This window comes from Girardinichthys multiradiatus, chromosome 9 (assembly GCF_021462225.1).
Source record: "Girardinichthys multiradiatus isolate DD_20200921_A chromosome 9, DD_fGirMul_XY1, whole genome shotgun sequence".
In the NCBI taxonomy this organism is placed as follows: domain Eukaryota; kingdom Metazoa; phylum Chordata; class Actinopteri; order Cyprinodontiformes; family Goodeidae; genus Girardinichthys; species Girardinichthys multiradiatus.
The window spans coordinates 23990864-24012005 of NC_061802.1; the positions used below are offsets into that span (position 1 = coordinate 23990864).

At 39.7% G+C, this 21142-nt stretch overlaps 1 protein-coding gene across 1 annotated transcript; it reads right to left on the bottom strand.

Moving 5' to 3' along the window:
- Positions 1-357: 357 nt before the first annotated feature.
- Positions 358-8611, bottom strand: lpar3 (lysophosphatidic acid receptor 3). Its single transcript, XM_047373810.1, has 3 exons — positions 8417-8611; positions 6816-7570; positions 358-2358 (listed from the first exon to the last, which is right to left on the bottom strand). The coding sequence occupies exons 2-3, from the start codon at positions 7555-7557 to the stop codon at positions 2030-2032; spliced, it is 1071 nt and encodes a 356-aa protein (XP_047229766.1). The 5' UTR covers positions 7558-7570; positions 8417-8611; the 3' UTR covers positions 358-2029.
- Positions 8612-21142: the final 12531 nt, after the last annotated feature.

The window sequence follows — 21142 nt, forward strand, 5'->3', positions numbered from 1 at the left end:
ACTTTGATTTGAATCTAAACAGGACTGGACTGGACTGAGTTGGGGCTAGATATTCTGAATAGATTTGTAATGAACTTAAATGTCTTGTCATAAAACGTTTTTATGTAATACACTCAACAGAAAAAAAAAACAGACTCAAACAGGACTTGCAACTAGTCACATGGTCCCTTATAGATGTGAAGTGGGTGTTTGTTTATGATAAGAGCAGCATTCCTTTTGTTATTAGTAACATTAATATTTAGCAAGTGAAGGGAAAGAAATATTACTTTTATTGCAATATTACTTTCAACTTGATCTGATATTAAATAGCATACTATTCCAATAATAACTGGGACAAAAAGCCAGAAAAGACAAAGATACTGGTGGAATGTGAAGCAATTTATTGATCGGCAAAATCTCTCAGTCTATATATAAAAGATCTAGACATATATATGTGAGAAATTGTAAAAGTCTTCAATCTGTGTTTTAATATAAACCAAGGCAAACCACTGTGGTTTCAAAACAGCAGTCTATGAAATGCATTAAAAGTTGACATTAACACAGAAGTTAAATCTTGTTTCATGATCTACTCTCTCAATCAAAAATGTGATTTGTTTTTAAATAGCACCCAATGTTCATTAAGCTAACTATTATCCTCATTTTAGGTAAAGTAGACAATAAAGAAAATAACGTCTACCATTTAGGTCCTTAGGTGCCATGTCCTGAATATTGTTGGATGTGTCCTTACTGCAACACAGCTAATAATTCTTTCTACAAGATATAAAATCATGGAGGAGAGGAGGTTTCTCTCTGCTTCCACATGAAATCCTTTATACAAATGAAGCACATTTCAAAGTGAAAGGTTTTAAAGGAACAAGCAGAAAAGTTATTTAAGAGTGGTGATTGTTTATGATCTGACAGGTCCAACAGTCATGAGTACACGAGCATGCGTCATCTCCGTTTAGAGCTTTGAATCTTTCTACTGAGCAGTCTTATAAAAGCTAAACTCCAAGATAAGAGTCAAATAGCTTTGATGATGAAGGGTCCTTTCAGGCAGCTCAGGCATAAATACTAGATCTAACAAAAATTCAGTTAAACTCTGCTCATGAATTAGCGATGTAGTCGGGCAGGAGTTCATGCAGTTGTCTGTGTGGGGAGGGAGTCACTGTTCTATCCTCCTTAATGTCCGAAGCACATATCATAAGCTGGATCTCTAACAGAATCCAGTGTGCTGCAGAGAGCTGAAGTAGATTTCAGAAAATGCTATAGAAAAGCATGTTTATCTTCATTAGGCTTTTTAAGAGGGATACGAGAGAACTTCTCTTTCCATAAGTAATCAAAAAAGATGAGACAGAAGGGTATGAAAGATATACATCTGATCAAGAGGTATAACAAAAATGACTTCTTACAGTATCTTCAAGTACAGTTACTTTACAGCAGTTTACAGTAATTTTACACAAATAATTTTTAATGCTGTCCTGCCCAAACATAATTTAATTCAAAATCCTCTTTTATGTATTTTTTAAACTACATATGCAGTAGAAAAAGGAAATTTAAAACAAATATAAACAAATGTATAATAAGAACAAAGTGAAGTCCTGCTTTGTACAACTTTTACCCTTCGAGGGTTCAAAGTGTATAAATGTACTTTTTCATCGGTCACTGGAGCACAGCATTACCCTCACTTACAATGAGTCAGAGGAATCTGATGACACTGAAAGAAAACAAGATGAAACTGGAATGGGAATCTCCCATTACACAAGAATGGGAGTAATGTGCCCAAATGGATGAAATCCTAGTAAAACCGGATATCTTTAAAGCATTGAGGAATTTAGTAGTGCATAAAGTTATCTTATCTCTTTTGATCTGAGCAGATGGCCTGCAGTGTCTCTTCAAGAAAACTCTTTCAATCTGTGGAAAACAATCCACTGAGGACTGCTAGAGATAAACTGTCCGAAGGCTCATCCAAGTCAGCTCAGTCTTCACGTGTTTGTGTGTGCCCACTCCGACTGGGACAGTAGTTCTGCATAATTTACCATAAAATGGTGTTTCATGAATCGAGTGATTGATTATCATCAGTTTTCATTTCATCTGAGGCTGGCGGACTAGTGCCTGGATCCTGATCAGAGTTCAGGGGCCTGGCATTGGCGCGCGTCGACCGCTGCCGCCGCGTCCCATCGCCGATGCAGCGCATGAGGTTCTTGAACGTTGTCCACATCTCCTTGTCCTTGTAGGAGTATATGCACGGGTTCATGACTGAGTTGGCAACAGCCAGTAGCAGCATCAAACTCTTCAGTTTCTTGACATCACACGTCCTACAGTTCACGCCATCCAAGAGCATGACCATAAGACCTGGGGTCCAGCAGATCAAAAAGGCTCCTACAAACACGAAAAAATTATAAGGTATATTTTATTATAAATGTGTGCAAGTTTTAAATTCTACATGTTCTACATATTATTACAATAAAATGTATTTGCACAATTCATACTGAAACAAAAAACAGTTTATTACAGGTATTGTTTTTACAATTTGGACATATTCGAGCTGAAGGGTTAAACTTTCAGAAGTAACTTGAACTAATCAGGACGTGTTAATGGCAATAGAATAAGAAGTCAGTTCAGAGAGAGAATTAAATCACTCAAATATAGTATAAAGGCACAAGAAACTATGATATTTGTAAAATGTACAGATATGGTACTTCATAGTGAACTAGGAGGCATCTCAGGCGATTTTGAAAATAGAGTGTTACTTGCTTATATTTTACTTATATCTAGCTAATAAGAATAATTTTATTGGTACAAAAATTCACTTATGGAGTTTATTTACTTTTGTAATGTATTAAAATTAAAGTAAATACTTTTACTCAACTGTCCAGGGTGTACCCCGCCTCTTGCCCATAGACTGCTGGAAATAGGCACCAGCGACCCACTATGGAATAAGCGGTAGAAAATGACTGACTTTTACTGAAAACTCTTTTAATTCCAAAACTGCACTGAATGAACAGCAGGTATTGCTTTGTATGCTGCACATTTTCTGAAAATCAAAGATACACAGAGAAATAGGCAGGAGATGTGTTTACACTGGACTGGCAGAAACTAAATATCCAGTCTTCTTCCTACTGATCAATGAGCACACCACATTAGACCAGCAACAACACTCTTCGGTGTAGAAGATGTCAGTGTGAGGAAGTAAGCTATTTTCAGTATCGGAGAGGGATGGATATTTGAATTCAGAGGAAGTACAAAATGTGTAAGGAGCTTCTGGAAAAGGAAACTGAGAATAGAAGTCTGCTTTTCAGGGTTGATAGTGGCAAGGTTGTTCTGATTCATACTCTGTAACTAGTTGTGGAACATGCTGGATTTGGAAAAGTTGACAGCTTTATCAAATTGTACAGTTTTGGAAGTCTGCGGGGAATACACATTGCAGACTGCAGTGTTATGTAACACCATCTAATTTCTTTCTCTCAAATACAAACAGTCAGATGACGACTTATAAATAAATAATGATGCAGAGCTACAGAAAAGCATTTGCAGGCTTATGTATGGTTAAAATGCTTGAATGGCTTAACAATCTAACAAAATTTAATTAAGCACAAAAATACTTTATTAATCCCAAAGGGATACACTAAATCACAACAGTTTCCTTGTTAATGTTAAGTTGGACCCATGATATTTATTTTTAGATTGTTTTGTTAAAAAATATACATAAATATATACATCTTGTGGTATGGTGATTTCTACATTTTGAGGTGTCCAAAAAGAGGAAAAAAAACTTACTAAGGTATGATCTGTCAAGTATAATCTGAGATATGTTGAAATTCTTTCTCTTTGGATTTTATTTGTTCAGATTTGTACCTCTGTCCAACATCCTAGAGGATTTTACTGTGGTTGCAGATTTTCGCTGAAGCAGGTAGAGCTCTGTAATTTTGAGCTGTTTTTAGGAGATAATGCCTTTTTTTGCCATAAACATTTTACTATAAACATTATTTATAGTTCCTAAAAAGAAATCGGAGTCGACTAAGATCTAAACTGCTATATCAGAGTGTTACCAAATCTCTTATTGCCGCATCTCTGCTGTAAATAGATTAAATGCTTTGAAGTGATCCACAAAACAATTTCCTGGCCTCTCTGCATGCCTTCTAATGTAACCATCCTTGCTTATGTTTCTGTAATCCTAAACTCCTCTATTGTGAGGAAAACCTCCTTGTCTTTTGAGCACATTAGTGGATCTTCTCCCATCTGAAGAATCACAAAAAACAGGTATGTCCTGGTTTGGCTGCTAATCTACATATTCAGTATCTCTTAGCATTTAACTCACATTAGTAATTCACCATGCTACAGAAAAAACAAATTAGCCTTTTACTCCAAACATGTTGGGGCACAAGCTACAGATGGACGAAGCTGCAAGCAGTGACTTGTCCTTATTACCAGCATCTCTGAAGATTTGTGCTTCAAAACAGCAGAGCAAAGAGACATAAGGAGCTGCAGCTCACTTCACTTTGTTTGCCCCAGCACATGTAGAAACAGACAAGAGGAGTTCAAGAACACCAGTAAAGTTTAGCTTTGTCGTTTGCAAAGTACCTTTAGGGTAGAAAAACAGAAGTTTTATATCTAAAACAAAAAAGGTGAACTGTATTAAGAGCCCATAAACTGATTGAATCACCTGTTTAAAAGAAGGCTTTATTTGTGCTTTAAACTAGGACTACAGAAAGGATTTTATTCGGACATGTTCTGAACATGATACTTTTTTTATTCATGAATCTCATGCTGGTTGCATAAGTCTACCCGGAACAAGTTGAAGTTTTAATATGTGTGTAGGTCTCACCTGTCAAACTATGTCTATTGACTTTATTATTCTTAAAACCAATTTTAACAGGACAAGAGTCATTAAGAGGTAGTAGAAATGTAATGTAGAAGTGTACTGCTTCGGTACATTTTGCTGACTTCAAGGTACCTTTATTCATTCTAGTTTTACCTTTGACAAAGCAGTGAGGTCTATATGCTTCCCTGAACTGGTTTCTCCAGTTGACCAGAAGCTTTTATGTCTGGAACAAAAGTTTTCTCTTCCTTTCCCTTCCCTTTTATTGTAAGATCCTTCTATCAGTAAGATCTGAAGCCAGAAACATTGCACACAGGTGCTTTAGAAACGGAAAATCAAAGGTAATATATTAACATGATGGAATGAATTTAAAATGCTTCATGCTGAGATTTAAGGTGAGCATAAAGAGAGAAATCAAGGCTATGGAGTCACACAGGAACCTTTGCAGAGGAGCATGTGAAAACAATTGACAATCTTCAAATATAGCTTTTCCTTCTGGGTGGAGAGTAGAGGACGTTCGCTGAAGGCCAATGTTGTGTGGCGAACGGTTGGCCACACAGGCCGTGTAGTAGCGCGCTTGCATTGAAGATAATTACACAGCAGCTTGGAATAAAGGGTGTATACAGGCAAACAGCTCCTATGTACCGTACAGTACATTATGGAGCCATGTGGACGAATGAAGAGGGAGGCCCAAATTACAGAGCGTTTTCTCCAGGGGAGAGACAACAACCATCTCGTGCATGTTTTTATTTGGATAAAAGTAAAACAAAAATCCTGACATAAAAATATTTCACCAAGACAGCACTATGAAAAAAACATTGGAGTTTGCTGCAGATTTCAAACAAAAAAACAGCTCACTATGAAAATAAAATGAATTCAGTCAAGCTCAATTGTTTTTAAACTAACTCTAAGCTGATTCACTATTACACGATATTCTGCTGCAGATCCAACACCAATGGATCTTGCTTGTGATACCTGGTCCATTTCACACAAAGATGACGTCATCAGAACACCTTTGTTGGGTAATGCACTGAACCGGGGCAGCGATGCCGTAATGGCGTACCAGTGTGTGCTTTCAGTCAGCATGCGGGTTCTTGGGAATCAGGTGTGTGGCGTGTAACAGAGTGCATTTGTTCCTGATGTGCCAGTTGGATTTCCAAACTAGGCCTAACACACAACAAAACTCCTCAATTAATATACAATTTTACCATTTTTTATTTTGTAGACAATAATTTAGAAAGTGATAATGATGCAATATTCAATTTAATGACTTAGTGGCTAATATTAATATAATTAAAACTCAATACTAGTTTAATTTTTGATATTTTGCCTGTATCTGACACATTTTGCAGGCTGTTCGCTTAAACTTTTTTTGTTTTAAGGACGGAAATTATGAGATTATTCACACTGAGAAAGACAAAAGAAAAATGGTTAGCAAACTTTGCTTACAATGATGAAAAGCTAAAGAGATCAAGGTTAATTTGAGGTACTGTGAGTAGGTTATAAGCAGTTAGTATCCTACCTACAGTAGATACATTCCTTGAAATCTTCATTTAACATACACCAGATAAGTTGGTCCCTGGCTAATAGTTAATTTGAGAGGGCCTAAAACAACTCCAATTTCAACAATATCATATTGGTTTATGCAAACGCTGCTTTCTAAACCTTAAAACCATTGTCACATTTGCATTTTACCGGTTATTTACACAGTAGCTGCTGATCTTTTACATATGAAATAGAGGTACGAGGCAGTGCGCCACCAGTGGTCTTTTTGTGTGGAACACATACTGAAAACAAACATGTAAAACGTTTCTGGTCAGAATAACTGTCTAATATAAAAGTGAAGCGGTGTACAACAGCAAAAATATTACAGTGATTTAAGTGAATGATATTCGATTTACTTTTACACTACCTAACTTTTTATCAGGTACTTACTCTGGTCTGAAACGCTTTACATATTCCATTCTTAGTACGGGTTTCACATATCCCCCCAATCCCTATTCTAAGCAGCACTTACCGAGCACAACCATGACTGTCTTGATGAGCTTGATAGGCGTCCTTTTGCGGTTGATAGAACTGGAAGTGTGTGACATGAGCATTGTTGTCTTCCTCTTGACATAGGTGTAGATCCTCATGTAGATTGCCACCATGGCAACAAAAATAACCATGTTTGAAACTGACCAGAAGACCAGGTAGCTCCTGCTAAAGATGGGAGCCATCTGGGAGCAGCTGTCTAGGTTACAGATGCAGTTCCAGCCCATGCTGGGCACCGCCCCCATGAAGACAGAGATGCTCCATACCAAAATGATCAACAAGGTCACCCTCCTCTTGGTCAGGTTGCTGTGGACTTTCCAGCTCATTACAGAAATATAGCGTTCCAGAGCTATAACGAGTAGATTAGCCAGAGACGCAGAGAGACTGATATCCAGAAGTCCTTGTCGTAAAAAGTACTCACTAATAGTAAGTGTTGGTGACACATCACCTGTGTTAAACATGAGGTACACATACGCTATGCCTGCCAGGAAGTCCGAGGCAGCAAGGTTGGCTAGAAGATAGTAGAAAGGGTAGTGAAACCTCTTATTGGTGATTACAGCAGCAATGACCATACAGTTAGCAACTAGAATGAAGATGCAGAAGATGGAGCCAACCACCTGCACCAGTGTAAGCAGGGATTTGTCCAAACTGTGTCTCTGGCCAGATTTGTTGTAGAAGAACTGCATGGTCTCATTATAATGACAGCTGGAGTTCTCCTGAGCCATTTTATAGGTGGATCTGTGAAATGAGAACACAAGATAAAACTTAGAAGTTAGAACAGTTTTTTTCTGCAAGGTTAACACTTTGTTGCAGTCTGGATCAGTATCGACTCATCAATTATGTGAGAATATCTGCAGTGCATTATTACTGAATAATGCATGTTCAGTCTAGCAATGAGGTTCAGGTGTGTACTTCTAGACTGCTGTATCATCATTTAATTTACTTTATTCAGCTTATTTATTTATTCAGCTTTGACTACGCCAAAATAAATTCCTTGTATGTCCAAAAATGTACTTGGCAATAAAGCTTTTCTGATTCTGATTCTGATTATAAATCGAAGCATGGACTTCAAATACTTTGCAAGGAAGTTGGAATCATATTTTAGGAATTCAGCATTTTCTATTAAGATTAAAAGCAGAATTGATAAGTTATCAGATCAGTGCACCATGCCAGTTTCTTCCAAGGCCAAATAACTTTTAAGCTGCAACACATTTAACTCTAAAACTGGAACACGCAACACTGATGATAAAAGGAAGGAAGTTATCATAACACTGGGCCAAATTATTAAACTGAGGACTAGCTCACTTCTACTGTTTCAGAGAGAATGAAAACACCAGGCTGACGTGCCCACATCTTGCTGAGGAAGCATTTTAAATTGTATTTACAGATATGCTCAAACACAAAGCTTTCTTTGAGGTTTGCCTCATTACGCAACTTTACAGCTTTGTCTGGCCAGGCCTATTAAACCCAGTTAAACAGGAAAAAATCCACTCAGAGCCGGGCTCATTTGAGAAAACAAGAAAAAACGATAATTACAACAGTCCAATCAAACAATAAGAAATAGAATCAAACAGGTGAGTTTACCTGTGGGAGGACCGAGATATTCCAGGTAGTTGCGTTAGTAGACTAAATGTTGCGAAACCTCCCGTCCCGTGTTATTAAGCATTGCCCCAGAGCTGTTCCCAGCAGCTGCATACAGAGAGAAGTGACAGCAGCGAGCCTCGTCTTGGCAGAGGAGCCGGAGTCTTTAGCCCGCCGACGCAGGGTGCGTGAACCACCCACACGCTCAGCCGAATTTCCCCACCCAGCCGACTCACGCACCGCATGACTCTAAGATACAATCTAAGGTGTAACAAAGGTTTACAAGTTTTTTTTTTTTTCACACATTTCCTAATCATAATGAAACCAAATTTTAAAAAAATAATCTAATTGCAGCGGTGTTTCCTCAAGCTGTCTTGTTCACCACTTTCAGCCTGACGTTTTCTTTGAACGACTGGTCAACCGGATCCTGCTTTACCCCTTAAATATATAAGATTTATGTTGATTTATGATTTTGCAACCTGCAACCCTCAGGTTCAGAAAACCCCTGAACACAGTTCTTCTGCTTTGAAACGCACAAGCGAACCTTAAAAAGGCCCTGTAAACTTCTACACCATATTCCACTGCAGTTGGAATCTTTTACTACATTAAACATTTCATCTTAGTTTCAGATCAAAGTTCAGTTTGGTGTCTCATATTGCACTTTATACAATATTTACTCGTGAAACTTAACATTTGCCTGGATTTCAGGTTTGTTTGTTTTTCTTTTGTTTTTGTTTAAGCAGGGAACTATGATCTCCAAGACTGTTTCGGAGAGGGAAGGTCCTGGTTCCAGAAACGTCCCCGAATCAACTCATCTGGAAGTAGGACAACCTTCAGCTTATTAATATGACATCATCAGATGGCGCAACCCTGCAGGAAGAAAAAAAAAAGAAAAAGACATGAAGCAACAGATCTCATGTGAAAGTGTGCTTGCATATTTACCACATGAAGTCATTAATATTGATGAAGTGTGTATCTGACACCATTAACTTTCATTAGAATTATGATTTAACAAAAAAGACTTTTGGCTGTTGGTTTATAAAGGAACTTCAATTATAATCACTTCCATAATAACATACTTTCATGCAGTTTCAATCATTGTAGTCTTACACCATAGCAGCAACGTGTTTCATAAATGTCCGTGACTCGTGCTTGTGTTTGACGTCTTCAGCATGACTGTGTAATAGCTTTGCACGAGCAAACTGAAGATTGCATGTTGAACAGGATTGTAATTGGATCCCAGCTTCACAAGCAATGTTCAGATTATCCACTGATTCACTGTATAGTGCACTCTAGTGTTTGGTGGCCCCTACTTCAGGCTGAGCTAAACAATTTACAAGATTATTTCCAAATAGTGTGCTGAAGCTGCACCTAAAACCACCTGTTGTCAATTCTAAACATTTAAACATGTCCCACGATACGTTGTAAATGATAAAACTAAGAGCAAGGTGGAAAGGAGTAAGTGAATAAGCAAACATATCAAACAGGTTTTGTCTAAAGCTTTGAAAGTGACAGCATGGACAGAAATCGTAATACAGCCGCTTCATAGCAGGTAGCAATGTGTAAGGCTCGTCTTTCAAAGTTATGTTTTTAAAACGGATCAGGGTACTTATAACCATCAGCTCTTAATTAGTTATTAAATAAGTCTAAATACTCCCTACGCTAGAACTGCCTACAAAATACCCAGGAGGTCTGAATACATCCCAGGCCAAAGCAAACCTACCACTTCAGGCGCTTTGTCATTTTGGGTGAAAATGTTGCACCCAAGTTTTTATAAAGAATGCTTCAATTTAAACAAGAAGCAGCTTGTTCACACTGGTCAAGTAGTCACACTGTTGCTTTTGGTGTTCTTTGTTGCAATAGGTTATTACAGGTGGTTTATTGGAGGTTTGTAGTTGTCGTTTTATGTCCTTTTAGTCCTTGGTATTCCATTTCCATGTATGCTTGGGACTAATACCCAGAAATGCTGTGTTAAAGGCAATACAATTTTTACACGGGGTGAACACGGGAAATCCTCTTGCAAAAAGTAATTAAAATTAATGCAGAGACATTAAAACTCTCACAACCACACTGTCAAATTCAATTTACATTGTTACACATATTTGGTTCCTTCTGCAATTTAACTGAACATTACTTCCCCATTTTATGCTCACCCCTAAGGGGATTTTGTCCAAGACTGCAGTAATACCCATTTCATCTGTCACAGACCACCTCAGCCTCTCACTTCCATAAATATCACCATTTTAAGGATGTTCACCTACTCCAGAGAGGAACCCATGTCCCAAAGTCTCCTGAAAAACAAAACTCGAAGCTTTCGACCCAGCACAATACAGCATCCTCTTTTGTACCCGATAGCCTCCCTAATCCACAAACTGTTTATACAAGTTGCACTAGATCTACTTAAACCCATGGTTTTTGAACACACTGAAGAAATTCTAACATGTTGAGAATACATCTAGTATCTTAATTTCCTTTTATTTTTGCTTTAATGGTTTTAGTGTTTGAAGAACTATATGGCCTTCCATCATTGTATCTGGCACAGTTTTTTGAGTCAGAAAACCTATTTTATACTCCGGTTCTCCTCGTTCAGCATTTTTCAAATAAAGCAGCATAAAATTACATCTAATGATGCTTCTTCAGACATGCACCGAACCACCTGAACAACCTTCAAGGTGATGTAAAAAAATAAACAGTTAAGTAAAACTAAAGCCGTTCAGTCTTGCTTATATTTACTGGATTCTGTTTAAATGCAGAAACACTGAAAAACTAGAATTAAAAGTTACTTTTATTGAACTAGATGTTTTCAGTGGACTTATAATTTTATCAGATGTTTTTAAAGTTTCTCTCCAAAACACATCTTTAAGTAAACAAATGGATACATTTTTCTAAAAGCATTTTTTTAAAAGGTAGACATCTAGGAATTCTTGCCTTTCAATTTAAGCAAAATAAATTAAAAAACAGCTAATTGAATTCAGATAATATTTCATCTAATGTATTCCCACACATCAAAATCAATTTAGTAAGATCCAAGATGGCAACTGTCATCAATTATACAGTCTGTGCAATTTTTCTTGAGTGCTAATGACAACTTGGTCCATAATTCAGTTGCTCTACTCAGTCTTACATAATTGCCCTGTAACTGAAGCTACACTTTAACCACTTAAGACCCAGAGCAGGAAATCCCAAATGGCCCAGTGATGGACCACGGCTCTAATAGATCCAGGAAACATAAATTACAGGTTTGAGCAGAAATGTCTGGTCAGACAAACCTTAATGTATTGGCATCCCTGGTAAAGATGTATAACCAACCTTAAAATAAACAAGCTTTTATTGCAGTGAAAGTCTCATACAGCGACATTTATTCAGTGAGAAAAGAGAAAACCCCACATTTGAAACCAACATTTCAGAAAATAAAATCAAACCAATATTCAGCATCTATAACAATTCTGAACCATTTTTTAATTAATACTGTACTTTTTTTTTAAGTCGAGCAGCATCTATTTCTAGAACCTTTTAAATCCAAATCCATTACTTCCCATTTCCCAAGGAATATGTGATTATTTCTCTTGGCCATTCTTCTAAATAGGAACAACAAGAGAACATGCTATTCAAGTGAAGCAGATGTGTACTGATGTTAAGCAGTTAGGAACTATCAACAAGAAAATAAGCTCTTGCCTAAACTCTACATCTACAATCGGTGATAAAGGTTAAAACAACAGGAGCTGTGAAAAACGAGGCTGGACAAGGACTCAGGTTTATTGTGCCACCACACAGTTGGGAGGATGGGGAATCGTTTGGAGAACTGCAGCAAAGAGTGACATCTTGGGGTCACAAAGTCCTCATAGCAGCCATTAATCTAAGGCTTTTATGTACACTGCTCAAAAAAATAAAGGGAACACTTCAACACATTATAACTCCAAGTAAATCAAACTTCTGTGAAATCAAACTGTCCGCTTCGGAAGCAACACTGATTGACAATCAATTTCACATGCTGTCGTGCAAATGGAAAAGACAAGAGGGGGAAATCTTTGGCGATTAGCAAGACCCACACAATAAAGGAGTGGTTCTGCAGGTGGGGACCACAGACCACTTCTCAGTACCTATGCTTTCTGGCTGATGTTTTGGTCACTTTTGAATGTTGGTGGTGCTTTCACGCTCGTGGTAGCATGAGACGGACTCTACAACCCACACAAGTGGCTCAGGTAGTGCAGCTCATCCAGGATGGCACATCAATGCGAGCTGTGGCAAGAAGGTTTGCTGTGTCTGTCAGCATAGTGTCCAGAGCCTGGAGGTGCTACCAGGAGACAGGCCAGTACACCAGGAGACGTGGAGGAGGCCGTAGGAGGTCAACAACCCAGCAGGACCACTACCTCCTCCTTTGTGCAAGGAGGAACAGGAGGAGCACTGCCAGAGCCCTGCAAAATGACCTCCAGCAGGCCACAAATATGCATGTGTCTGCACAAACGGTTAGAAACCGACTCCATGAGGATGGTATGAGGGCCCAGCATACACAAAGGGGGGTTGTGCTCACAGCCCAACACCGTGCAGGATGCTTGGTATTTGCCAGAGAATATCAGGATTGGCAAATTCGCCAATGCTGCCTGCAACATCCTTCAGCATGACCGGTTTGGCAGTGGGTCAGTAATGGTGTGGGGTGGCATTTCTTTGGAGGGCCGCATGACCCTCCATGTGCTCGCCAGAGGTAGCCTGACTGCCATTAGGTACCAAGATGAGATCCTCAGACCCCTTCTGAGACCATATGCTGGTGCGGTTGGCCCTCGGTTCCTCCTAATGCAGGACAATGCTAGACCTCATGTGGCTGGAGTGTGTCAGCAGTTCCTGCAAGATGAAGACATTGAAGCTATGGACTGGCCCGCCCGTTCCCCAGACCTGAATCCGATTGAGCACATCTGGGACATCATGTCTCGCTCCATCCACCAACGTGACGCCCAGTTGTACCACAGACTGTCCAGGAGTTGGCGGATGCTTTAGTCCAGGTCTGGGAGGAGATCCCTCAGGAGACCATCCGCCGTCTCATCAGGAGCATGTCCAGGTGTTGTAGGGAGGTCATACAGGCACATGGAGGCCACACACAATACTGAGCCTCATTTTGACTTGTTTTAAGGACATTACATCAAAGTTGGATCAGCCTCTAGTGTGTTTTTCCACTTTAATTTTGTGTGTGACTCCAAATCCAGGCCTCCATTGGTTAATACATTTGATTTCCATTGATGATTTTGGCATGATTTTGTTGTCAGCACATGAGCAGTGTACATTTTTTCCACGAGTGTCAATAATAGTGGAGGGCTTGATAAATGACATGTCATTAGGGCAGCGCCTGTGAGTGGGCAGCAAAGCCTCGGTGACCCGTCTCCCTTGTCTTGTGTCATGATGTATGTTTGGATGGGTTGTACTGGAATTCTAATTTCCCCTCGGGGATCACTAAAGTATCTTTGAATTGAATTGAATTGAATGTTCTCTTAGAGAAGTGTTTAAGCTGAGCCTTTCACTTTCTTATCTAATGACATTTAAACAAAATGGGGAAATGTATGACAAAAGGGAGAAAACATTCCATGAAATTGACTCTTAGAATCCCTGTTTTACCTAAAATTAAATGTTCAACCATCACCTTAAATTTCACATGGCTGAATCAACTTTTTCAGTGCTTTAAACAACTCATCCAAATTAGACAAAAAAATAAAATAAAAAAAGACACATTCAAAGAAGATGTGAAACTTTAATTTAGCTTCCAAGCAAGAGATTTGTTTTTTTAAATCAGCAATCTAAATAGTTTTGAGCATTTTAGGATTTACAATTCTAAGCAACTTTGAAACAACAAAATAAATCCAACTCCAAAGCATTTCCTTTTAAAAAGTTCCCTTAAATTATTGATCAGTAGGTATGATTTCATCAAAATGCATTTTTACAATGCATCCAAACTTCTCTGCAGAACCCAATGAGCCATGGTGCCACTTTTTGCAGAGCATGAAGACGCCATAAAGTACGGAGATGCCTTAAGAGGAAGGAGTGGCTCAAATGAGATCTGGTGACAATAAAATGCCAGTCATTATTTCATGTTAGCAAATTATTGTAAGACATGTCAGCTGATTATAAAAGAGATAAAAAGAGATCATGAAACAGGAAGAAGAATTTCTACTCAATAAAACCAGGCACACTAGGGAGATTCTGAAATGCATTATCTTCAACATTCAGGATAATGGGTGTAACTTCAAACCCTCTCAGATTATTCAGATGTTTTCCCACCAAATCACAGTATGCCAAGAAAATGCTTCAGGCTCCATCCGACATCCAGGCGTGTGAGCAGGGATTGTTTATTTGGAAGGTAGCGCAGCGCGGGGGTGGGTGGGGGGTTCTTTCCCAGTTTTCAGCTGTAGAGTTTCTCTGTAATCAGTTCATCACTGGGTGTGTCTGCATAGCTCCCACCACTAATTTCATTGCTCTCAGACCAAGTAAGGCTGAGCCAATCCACAACGTGGAGAAAGCCTCGCTACTGGCTGATGGTAGGAATTGGCTCATTGAAAAGGAATGCATATCAAGAAAGTACAAGAGTGTTAACATGTCTTGTTGTTGGCAGCAACAAGATGAAAGCTATGCAAAAATGAGGTCCTAATTAAATCTGCCAACAATGTTATTTCATTGCACAGTTGAGTTGTAAGAGAACATGTGGAACCGACAAAAGAAAAACAACGACACGTCCAGGCAGTAACTTATTAAAATCCATAAAAAAAAAAGTTTTGATTGATGATATTTGATCCTAAACTATAGCCATCTGTTTGGACAAATATACCACTTTATTGGCATTAGGTTACACTATCAACACCACTCTTTAATGTCAAAGTCATCACTGTCAAAAGAGTTAATTACAAAATTATTCTCCTGGCAGATTTAGATTTTAAGTTAATTTCATTCAATCACAAAGTTGGTTTCTTGTACGTTTCCTCAGAAAATGAGAATCAAATCCAAAAATAATATTACAGTATATAAAAAAGGCATGTTAAAAATATATACCTTTCAGACATTAATCACTAAAGATATACTTGTCGTGGTGATGAGCTCCAAGTCTTTGAGGTTTGAAAGCCTCCTTGCCATCACCCTAATACAGGGGTGCCTAAGTCCAGTCCTCAAGAGCTACTATCCTGCAATGTTTAGATGCATCCCTGCTCCAACACAACTGAATCAAATGGCTGAATTTCCTTCTCAGTATTCAGTCAAGTCAGCTCTGCAGAAGCCTTGTAACAAGTCATTCATTTGATTCAGGTGTGTTGGAAAAGGGATGCATGTGAAGTTGCAGGATAGTAGCGCTCGAGAAATAAATATGTGCACAATTACCCTAATCTTCAGCTCCCTCCACAGATTCAACAGGAGATTCAAATTGTGACTCTGGTGTTGTCCAGCCAGTCAGAAGAAACATGCTGGCAAGATTAAAAGGTTACTTTATACTCAAACCGGCAAGAGACATGTATGGGCTTAACTGTATTTTCAATATCATTGTGCCTTCTCTGACCTTATTTTTAAAAACTTCACTATGTATAAGGGGAATATAAAAGAAATAAAGCTGCACATTAATGTATTCTCTTGCCTCCAACTTTTCTCTACTTCTGCACATTTAGTTGTTTTGCAACACATTTTTATGAGAATGAAAAGGAAGCATCTGCTCCTTGTGGACAAACACTGATACAGTATTTCTAACGGCGCAAATTTTGTCGCCACTATAGGATAATAATTATGGCTTAAAATATCAACTAATCATTTTGCCTTCATTTTGATATAGTAGTGTGTTACCCCCTTAAAAGAAGGGAAAAAGTGCAAGACAATGATCACAGGAGACCGTATCAGTGCTTCTCCATTCACTCATGTATTGAGTGCAGAAAAAAAACATGCGAGTTCCGCTAGTGGATCCTTTAGGTTGTGACGTTAAAATAACCCCTTTCCCAAACAAAGAAACTTAAATGCTTCATCTTTTGCACATTTTAAACCAAATTAGGAAAACATACAAATGAAAATAATCAAAATAAATGAGCATAATACTAATAAAGTTAAATTACCCTGCAACACACTCCCCCCTCTTTTCAGACTTTCTCATTTTGAGGGTAAACACTCACTGTCCATTTTGTCAAACAACCTGAAATGTACTACTTGTCCATCATCTTAAAGTTTGTCACGTGACTCCTAAACAAGAGTTCAATGTGTCTGGGTGCCTGCATGTCAGTAAAACACTTGGCATTTATCACATGGAGAATAGTCCCTTATTGTGTGTGTTATAATAAACAGTCCATCATCTGAATCCAATGTATGTGCATTGCTTAGATAGTGACGCAACATGTACTATGCTCTCATCTTTAATGACCATATGAGATGTAGTATGGGTGAACAATGTTCATCCATGGCATTTTGAGGTGTGTGGGCTGTGGTAATGTCCTCAGGTTGTAACAGACTGGGGAGCCAAGTCTCTCATATGTAAAAACTTTGGGCTGCCGTTAAGGTCGTTGGGCCCCCTCCCTGAAGATCTCAGGTGAAGCAAATAGTTCAGTGGCATCCTCCTCCATTTGTTCCTCATTATAGGTGCCCGACTCTTCACACTCTTTCACAGCTGTTTCTCCTTGTTCGTTATTCATTTCAAGTAATACACTCCCCTCAAATTGGTTACCTAGTGGCTCTTGGGTTGTATTTGCCAGCATAGGATTTACTCTCTCGGGCTTACATGGTTGATGAAACAGCACAGGATAGTATTCATCAGCATCATCATCCTCTTCCTCCAACTGCTCCAATCCTGCATGATGTAAAACTTTTCTCCTCTTCTTTTCAGGCTGCACCGGGACTTCAAGAGGCAAAGAGTCACATGGTAGCAGCAAATTTCGATGAAGGATCCTTGACCTCCTTTGACGTTTTTCGGGTTTGAATTCATAAACTGGGACATTTTCATTTACTTGCCGTACAACAATATGGACAATGTCCTCCCAGTGATTCCTTAGTTTCCCTGGCCTGCCACAAGGCGTCAAGTTGCGTACTAAAACACGATCACCTGGCTGTAGTACTGAACTTTTTACTTTGCTATTATACAATTTCTTACTCCTCAGGCCAGCTTTATTGGCATTTTCTCTGGCAATTCCATACGCTTCCTCCATACCCTGCTTCCACTTTTCCATGTAGCCATGATGATTGTGACCTGCTTGTTCTGAAGTCAAGTTAAACAGCATGTCAACTGGCAATCGTGGGGAACGCCCGTACAACAACTGGAAGGGAGAGAAACCTGTCACCTCACTCCGAGTACAGTTGTATGCGTAAATCCTTTTGTTTAACGAGTCCTTCCAGTTGTTTTTCTGTCTTTCTGTGAGTGTCCTTAGCATCTGGAGTAACGTCCGGTTGAATCTTTCAGCTTGTCCATTCCCTTGTGGGTGGTAGGGCGTGGTTCTGGATCTGGCAACCCCACAATATTTTTTTAATTGTGTGAACAGTTGATTTTCAAATTCACCACCCAGATCATGATGTATTCGGGTGGGAAATCCAAACCTCAGCATAATCATTAAAGATCTTGTCCGCAGCAGTTTTAGCCGATTTGGAAGTGGTGGCGTAGGCCTGAGCAAAGCGGGTGAAATGGTCAATAATCACCAGGATATACTCATAACCCCCTTGGCATTTGTCTGGGTGCAGAAAATCAACAGAGACAAGTTCAAATGGGTGAGTCGTTATGATGTTTGTGAGCGGAGCCCTCGTTTCCTGGCTGGGTTTCTTATATCTAACACACATTTTCTCATGACATAGCTCTCTATCTTTAGTTGCATATAAGGCCAATAAAATCTATCCCGTATCAGGGATGTTGTCCGGTCAACACCTTGGTGGCCCATTTCATCATGAAGTTCTCTCAATACAGTATTTTTAGGTCTTTCTGGAAGCACAAGTTGTTTTCTGCTTGCCGTCTTTCTGTGCAAGATCCCGCTTTCGTCTATTTCCAACTTGTCCCACTCTCTTAGCAGGCACCCCACCTATGGACTAAATTGCTTGAGTCGTGGACCTGCTGGCTTGCGTTCGGTTAGTTTGAACTGGATCACTGGTCCCAGAACAGGATAATTTCTTTGGTCATTCTGGATCTGTTCTGGTGTCAATGGGATGATAGGCATGTCAGAAGTCATATCTGCAGATGATGCTGAGACACACATTGACCATAACGCACTGGACGTGTCCTGATTTTTCACAGCTTCTGTAGTTGCCCCGATGACATCAGATGGCATTTCCTCTGAACACTCTTTCATAAAAGATTCCACATCTAAAGGCATTCTGGATAGACTATCTGCGTCAATATTTTCCTTTTCAGGTCTATATTTCACAGAAAAATGGAAATTTGCCAACTCTGCGACCCATCGGCATCCTGTTGCGTTTAATTTGGCAGTTGACAACACATATGTGAGTGGGTTGTTGTCACTATACACTGTAAAGAACGGAGCATAATATAGTCTCTGAATTTCTCTGCTATCGCCCATTTAAGGGCAAGAAACTCCAATTTCCCAGAATGTAAATGATAATTTTTCTCTGCAGCAGTTAAGGTGCGCGAGCCATAGGCAATCACACGGAGCTTTCCATTCTGCCACTGGTACAATACAGCAACCAGAGATTGGATGCATCCGTGTGAAGAACAAATGGCTGCAAGAAGTCTTGGAAGCCAAGAACTGGGGGGTTGACAAGGCAATCAATGAGTTGTTCCATTGTTAACTGATGCGTTTCAGTCCACTGAATGACTGTGCTGGATGGGACAGCTCTGTTGCCACTTTTTGCAGGCCATCTCTTTTTGTTCAGTAATGTCTCAGTTCCTGTAGGTGTTTTTAGCTAGTCATATAAGGGACTAGCAATGCATGAGAAGTCCTTTATATATTGCCTGTAATAGCTCAAGAGTCCAAGAATTGCTCTCAACTCACCAACATTTGCAGGATGTTTATGCTTTAGGGCTCTTACAGCAGCAGTATCAGCTGGGTCCATCCTGTTACCCTCGGCAGATACGATCCTGCCCAGGTACCGCACCTCAGCTTTAAACAGGTCACACTTTTTAGGTTTTAACTTGATCCCGTGTTGCCTCAAGGCGCTGCAACACTGCTCGGACATGGCTGACATGATCTTCAAAAGTTCTGCTAAACACCAGGACATCATCAAGATATGGTACACACGTCATCCCTTAGATCTGCTAAACATTGCTCCATGCAGCGCTGAAATGCTGCGGGTGCATTCATCAGGCCAAATGGGATTCGTACCCACTCATACAGACCCCAGGGAGTCACAAAGGCAGTTAAATGCCTGCTGTCTCTGTCCATGAACACCTGGTGAGATGCTTTTCCCTGGTCCAGTAATGAAAAGAAGGCATTTCCTCCCAGATTATCCATTGTATCTTGAACCCTAGGAATTGGGTGACGGTCGGGATGTGTTTTTTTGTTGAGCTCTCTATAATCGATACATAAACGCTGGGTGCAATCTTTTTTCCTGACGCACACAACTGGCGATGAGTAAGATGATGTGGATTTTTCAACCCACCCTTGCGCTATGAGATTCTGTAGATAATCTTTCACCTCTTTGTACAAGGGTTTTGGCACAACACGATATGTTTTTGACACTGGTTCAGCATCCTTGAGTGAAATGTTCATTTGCAACTCTGGTATGCAACCAATATCTTCACCAGACTTTGAGAAAGACCCTGATTGTTCCCTTAACATCTGACTTACTATTTTTCTCTGATCCTCATCCAGGTGGGTCAAATCAACGGGGGGATCCCACGGTGCATCTGTAGGGACACCTTCACTGGTTCTCGGGGCCTGGATGTGATTTATAGATGTACTGGTTGGTTGTTGGGTTGTGTTGAATAAGTCAGCTGAGTACACAGACATTACACACTGCACAGCTCCAATGACTGTTCGGCCTGGATGTATAATATCATGGTTGGTGGGGTTTTGAACACTTACAACAAACTTTGGGGCTGTTTTTGCCTTAACTGACACAAGGGTATCACAGAATTCTAGTCCTTCAGGCCACTGTGGGTTCACAAGAGGCTCAAAAAGCAGCTTTATCCTCCCTAAACTGTGGAGCCTGAATACGACACTCAATCTGGATGACGCTGTGTTTCGGCACACTGACTCTTTCATTTATTGTCCTCACACTGTGTTCACATGTTTGACCAAGGCTGACAGCAGAAATAAAGGCTTTTACTTTATTTCTCAGATGAGGGAATGCAATTTTCACTGCGTTCACAAGTTTGTTCATGTCTCCATCTTTAAATTGGCCTTGCTGGTTGTTCTGCACGAGATGTTCAATTACGTTGAAGCCAGTAATTGGACGTTGCTGTTGGTTGCCTTTCAACACAAGCACAGGTATTAGCAGCTCGTCGTCCATGGCAGTCAGCTTGAAAGGAACTTCCAGCCAGCCAGTGTATGGCATGTCAGTACCATTAGCTGCTTCGATATGTAACGGATCTTGGGGGTCCACCAGCTCAGTGACATCACTCAGTTGCAGTTCAGGTAGTTGTTTTTTTTTCCAAACCTCATCTATAGCACAAATTTATGAACCTGTGTCCCAGAGTGCTTGAATATTCTGTCCATTCTGAAAGCACTTGATAAAACATTTCTTTTCCTACTAATTCTCTTACAGTTTGATCTTTACCAGTGGCTTTGATCTTTTTAGACTTAGATCGTTCACATGGCTGTCTGACCTGTTGTCTAACACCTGAACATG